Raw genomic sequence first — 5,312 nt, forward strand, 5'->3', positions numbered from 1 at the left:
TACCGCAGGACTTTCCGACAGAATCGTCCATAGACAGGATTAAAACACTTCTTTATTTAAGAATATGGACTATTATATTGCACAAACACACCGGACACCTAGTTAACATTTGGGGCAAGCGGATAATCACCTTATATTTTGCATTAGTACATGTTTGGAAAAATACGGGCTTTACTGGTGACATTTCAGAGCAATCTGGGGGGGGGGGGGGGGTCGCTAAGACATGCACTTTGTGCCTTGAGTGCTTTTGGATTTATTAATGAGAATAAACTATGTTAAAAGGAATGCTGATACATTTTAATTATGGCTACGCATATCGGGATATTATCACCAAAGATGATCGTATACACAGTGACAATTACATATTGTGGCAGCCCTTCAAAAGAACCAAAAACGTGAGAGAGAGAGAGAGAGAGAGAGAGAGAGAGAGAGAGAGAGAGAGAGAGAGAGAGAGAGAGAGAGAGAGAGAGCACACATGAAACGTACTGAGGTGTGGATGGTCTTCAGGTTCCTCCTGTTTAACAGAAATGTCCATGGTTGAGTCAGGAGGAGAGTTCACCTTCACCAAAAATCAAACAGTCTTTTGAGCTCCGTGTGGAAATTCCTCCTGTTGTCACAACAACAACGTGCAGCTTGTCACTCTGACACAGGTTATACACAAAGTATGTTTTGTTCACTACAAATATAATATTCTAACACATATTCTCTGTATCGCGTTTGTTTGTCTCTCTCTCTCCCAGACGTGGTGGTGGATGTGTTTCAACCCGAACGAGAGAGAGGGACGGACGGACACATCAGACCCGTGTCCGGGTTGAAACACACACTCAAGTCTTGTGTTCCGGCAGATTGCTAGCCCCACAAACACACTTATTAGAACATCACTCAGGGCATACTGGTGAACCCAGGTGAAAAGCTGGACTTATCCCCAAGTTGACAAAATAAGAATATAATATTTAATATTCTATATTTTATTTAGTAATAAAATGGTTGTTTAGTTGCAGTTTCATCTGGAGTGGACATGGTTTGACAGTGACTGTTATCTACCACCAGCAGAGGGCAGTAGAACATTGCACAGTAGAACAGCAAGTTGTCAGGTAGTGATTATTCTAGGAATACACAAGCGTGTGTGCGTGTGCGTGTGCGTGTGTGTGTGTGTGTGTGTGTGTGTGTGTGTGTGTGTGTGTGTGTGTGTGTGTGTGGGTAAATGGGTAAATAGTGCCGGGAAAATGGTTGGTTGAAGGATAATAATAATGAATCATCATGTATACTTTACATTACTTAATACCATTTTTCAAATATTTAATTTTTAAACATCTTGGACAAATTAGCCAATTGTACATCGAGGTGCCCAGATGTCCCTAGTGCCCACCTATCCTGTATCCGATTTGAACATGCTTGTAGAACATTTCACATTTAAGGCCTTATTTTAACAATTGCTATAAAACCTGTGGATGTCATTATGGCATAAACAATAAGTTGAAGGGTACATTTTGGAGGTTCAAATCATGTACAGCCTACTTATTTCATACCCTTTTCCCAAGCATACTTTTATTATTTACTTTTTCACATTTTGCAAACAACTGCCAATGTCAAACTGCAAAACATACATAGGCCTACATACACAATACATATCTGGTGTATGGCTGAAACAAAGCATTTCATTTCCTTAAGATTATGGTCTGAATAGAACTTGTAACAATGTTACAATATGTGTGATGTAGTAGCCTAATGCAGGTGTAAGACCATTGTGTTGGTGATGTGTATAATGCATAGTTTACTATTCATTTTGGGGTTTTTGGGGGATTTGGGGGTTTTCGGCCATGCGGCTTTGCCGCGAGCCCAGGATAGGTGTCCCTCATTTGAATCTCTGGGTGTTGGCAACCCTACCCGGTAGTGCTCCTCCAAAATGGGCCTGAGGGTCCTCTGTAAAATATTGGATTCCTCATCTTTTTTAAATGTTCCACTATAGTGTATGACACTGACAGATCAAGGTCCTTTCTCTAGACTAGAGCAAGGGTCTTCAACGTTTTTCAGCCCAAGGACCCCTTAGCTGAGAGAGATGAAGCAGCCCCCCCCCCCCCCCCTGTATATTGTATGAAATTGTGTTGCATATTAAACTTTTTCATAAGATTTCATGGATAGCTTCATAGACTTGACAGCATTGTCATCAGTGTTGTTTAAATTAATGTTTTAGTTTATTTACAACATTATATTTTCTATTAATATGTTGGATTCATGTTAGTGTGTATTTTCAGTCATTTAACCACTTAAACCATCAATACTTAGCAAACTTGACCTTTGGCTCTGTACTTGGTCTGCTCTTCTTTCCTTCTACACCAAATCTCTCTGCCGAAAATAGCCTACCTATAACTACAAGCTTACAACACCTCGTGTCAGTTTGTAGATCGGATATTTCCGGCTTATGTTCCGCTCAGAATTGGGATGCTATATATAGGTTTGAAGTGGTTTATAATGTAAAAAAAAAACTCTGAGGACCACCTAGGGCATTGGTTCTCAAAGTGGGGTCCGAGGACCCCCACGGGTACTTAAGGGGGTTCCAAGGGGTCCCCAGCTAAATGATGGACAGGGACCAAATGGACCCTTATGGGTCTGTAACTCTGAGAGTGTACACATGGAACCCTCTCAGAGTTAAATAAACATTGATTTTACAATATGAATTGAGGTCCCAGAGACATACATGCCATTAAATGGGGGTCCGTAGCCCTAATGCATGTCAAACTGGGGGTCCTTGAAATTAAAATGGTTGAAAATCACTGCTAGAGAGCCGCACAAATCTTCTATTATGAGGGTCCCTGGCTTATCTTTTCAAATGGCGGTCCGCGGGCTAATAAGTGTCTATTTGGGGGTCCTTGGCACGAAAAAGTTTGAGAACCACTGACCTAGGGATCCCGGACCCCCTGTTGAAGACCCCTGCCCTAAAGTGCAGAAGCAATAGCAATCACAGTAAAGACCGATGAGAAGTCTGTCTCCTGGATCACTCTCAGCCATGTCCGGAAGCAGCTGCACCAGGACAGAGACGACCTTCTGCAGAGTCCTAAAGACACATTCAACTTCTTTATGCTAACTATTCTAAAATGGGTGATTGGTTTATTGGCTCAACACAAAAAAAGAATCAATGTAAATGTGATAGAATTGCACTGCCACAATACAGTTTTTTTTAAAAGGTATATATAAAGAAATAAAAACACGGGAACCAGCAGGGCATTTCCCACTATAGAGCATCCCATGAGGGCCCATTGTTTCCCATGCAGGAGCACGTAGAGGACGACTCATTTTCGAGCATGCGGGGCAGTCAATATGGCATTGCATCAAACATGACAGAGCAAAGAAAATAATATTACAGCTGAAAGAAAATAAAGTCAGTCATTTTCCTCTCCCACTCCCACTTCTCCCGTACAAACATTTGTTTCAAGATTGAAGATCAGAATTCAATAACGTTTTTATCATTTTCACTAAAAGGTTGACTGGAATTTGTCTCAGTGTGTGCTCAGGGTTAACAAAAACAACAGTCCTGAAGTCCTCTTCCATAACTGTCGGTTCCTTTGCCCTTTGTTTCTACATTAATTCTCGATGGAGATCAACTGGGCGTAGCAGTTTATATTCTTAGAGAACTTCTCCCTTTCCAGCCATGTTTTTCTATGATGCCGCTTCGAGCACATTCAGGCGCTCTGCTTTCTTTGCCATCTGAATGAAAGGAGCCTTTTTAAGGGTGGAAATCTCCTCATCTTTCCTTTCCTCTATCTCTCTCATTGCCACGAACTTGATCTCGGCCATTGTAGGGAATGTTAAAAAAAAAAATCACTCGCAAACCAGAATAATGTATCTGCTTTCGGTAGTCATGGCTTCCATGCCTGCCAGATCCCACCTGGTAGCTGCTGTGTGGGAGACTGCTCCAAGCTGTGCTGATCCTTGCAAAAGCTCATCCGTATTCATGGGAGGGAAGCCAGTCCAGGGCGATCTTTGTCACGGCAGCAGGCAACTCCTACTGTACGGGCTGGGGCGGTGCCTGTCGGTGGGGGGTTTTGAACGGCGAGGAGTAGGATGGAGTGGGCGCAACGTCCTCATGATGGTAACTCCTCACTGGCAGGTGAGCCAATAGGGGCAGCAGTAGGGGTCAAATCGGATTCAAATCAGGCTGAAACCTTGCCCGAATATGGAGTCATACATCATAGATGACTGGCCACTTGAAGTCCGAGATCCACATGAAGCCACGGCTTCTTTGGGCCCTGGCTTGTTTCTTGAGACTTGACTCGTTAGCTTGCATCAAGAGAAAGGTTGCCCTGCCCGGTAAGGATTTTGTACCACACTCATTTAATTGATATAACTTATATGTCTCCCCCCAAACTGTCGCATCCACTGATCCTGTGTAAACTTCACAAAGGTATCGTATTGTTCAGCCAATTTTGATGACAAAGTCTCGTCATACTCCTCTCGCACTTTATCTTCCCTTTCCTTCAAGAGGCGTTCACAGATCATTCTAACTTGTCTGAGGGTGAACAAAGGTTGCTCTCTCTTTGTCGGAGAAACGGCTCCTCCACAAGACGTTCCCGGCATGTTGTTGAAACCACTCATAATAGACAACTGAGATGGTGACACGGGGGGAGAATAGCAGCCCTCTGACTGCTGCTGGCCTCCATCTAGATGTTTAACTTTCTGGAAGCGTCTACATTCCTGCTTGATGTTGTTCAGGAGTTGCTCTGCGTTAAGACCCGAAGACGGCAACTTCCCAAATGGAGACGGTTCCGTGCAAAGGTACTTCCTAGGGGCTGATGAAGATGATGATGGGGATATGCACCTTCGCCTTTTGTAATGCGAAGGAGCGTCCTTTCTTCGTCTCTTGGGGGAAATCGGACTCATCATCAGTGGATCGAAATCCATGGTCCTCTTCAGGGTGGCTGCACACGCCATGATGACTAGAAGATGTTCAAGGGTCTTGAAAAGCTTCCCTCCCAATCACTGTTAAAATGTCTAACTATTAAGGACTTATTCAGTGATGTCCGGGCTTAATATCCAGGAGAATAGTTATCGTTTGACTATGAATAAGTTCAGGTATAGGTCTCTTTCGATCTCTGCTCTAACAGATCTCCTGTAGGCGGTGAAGCTTGCCTGGTTATGTGTCAACACTGCTCTTCACACTCGAATGAGGTCTCTGCTTATAAGCCGAGTTCATGGCGTCAGCCTTGCCCAAATATGGAGTCCCACATGACATAGACCGGCCTCTAATTACGCCGATTTGGAAATAGATCGGGTAACCCACGCCTGGGCTGAGATGACCTCCCCTCCCCCATCCT

General features: G+C 43.6%; 1 protein-coding gene across 1 annotated transcript; it reads right to left on the minus strand.

Annotated features, from left to right (window-relative positions):
* Nucleotides 1-4,332: 4,332 nt before the first annotated feature.
* On the minus strand, nucleotides 4,333-4,929 carry LOC311057419 (akirin-2-like; the record flags this gene model as incomplete). Its single annotated transcript, XM_084074378.1, has 1 exon — nucleotides 4,333-4,929. One exon carries the CDS (start codon nucleotides 4,927-4,929, stop codon nucleotides 4,333-4,335), a length of 597 nt encoding a protein of 198 aa, XP_083930504.1.
* Between the last annotated feature and the right edge of the window lie 383 nt (nucleotides 4,930-5,312).

The sequence above is a fragment of the Gymnoscopelus microlampas genome (genome assembly GCF_963454915.1).
Source record: "Gymnoscopelus microlampas genome assembly, chromosome: 12".
NCBI classification, from domain to species: Eukaryota; Metazoa; Chordata; class Actinopteri; order Myctophiformes; family Myctophidae; genus Gymnoscopelus; species Gymnoscopelus microlampas.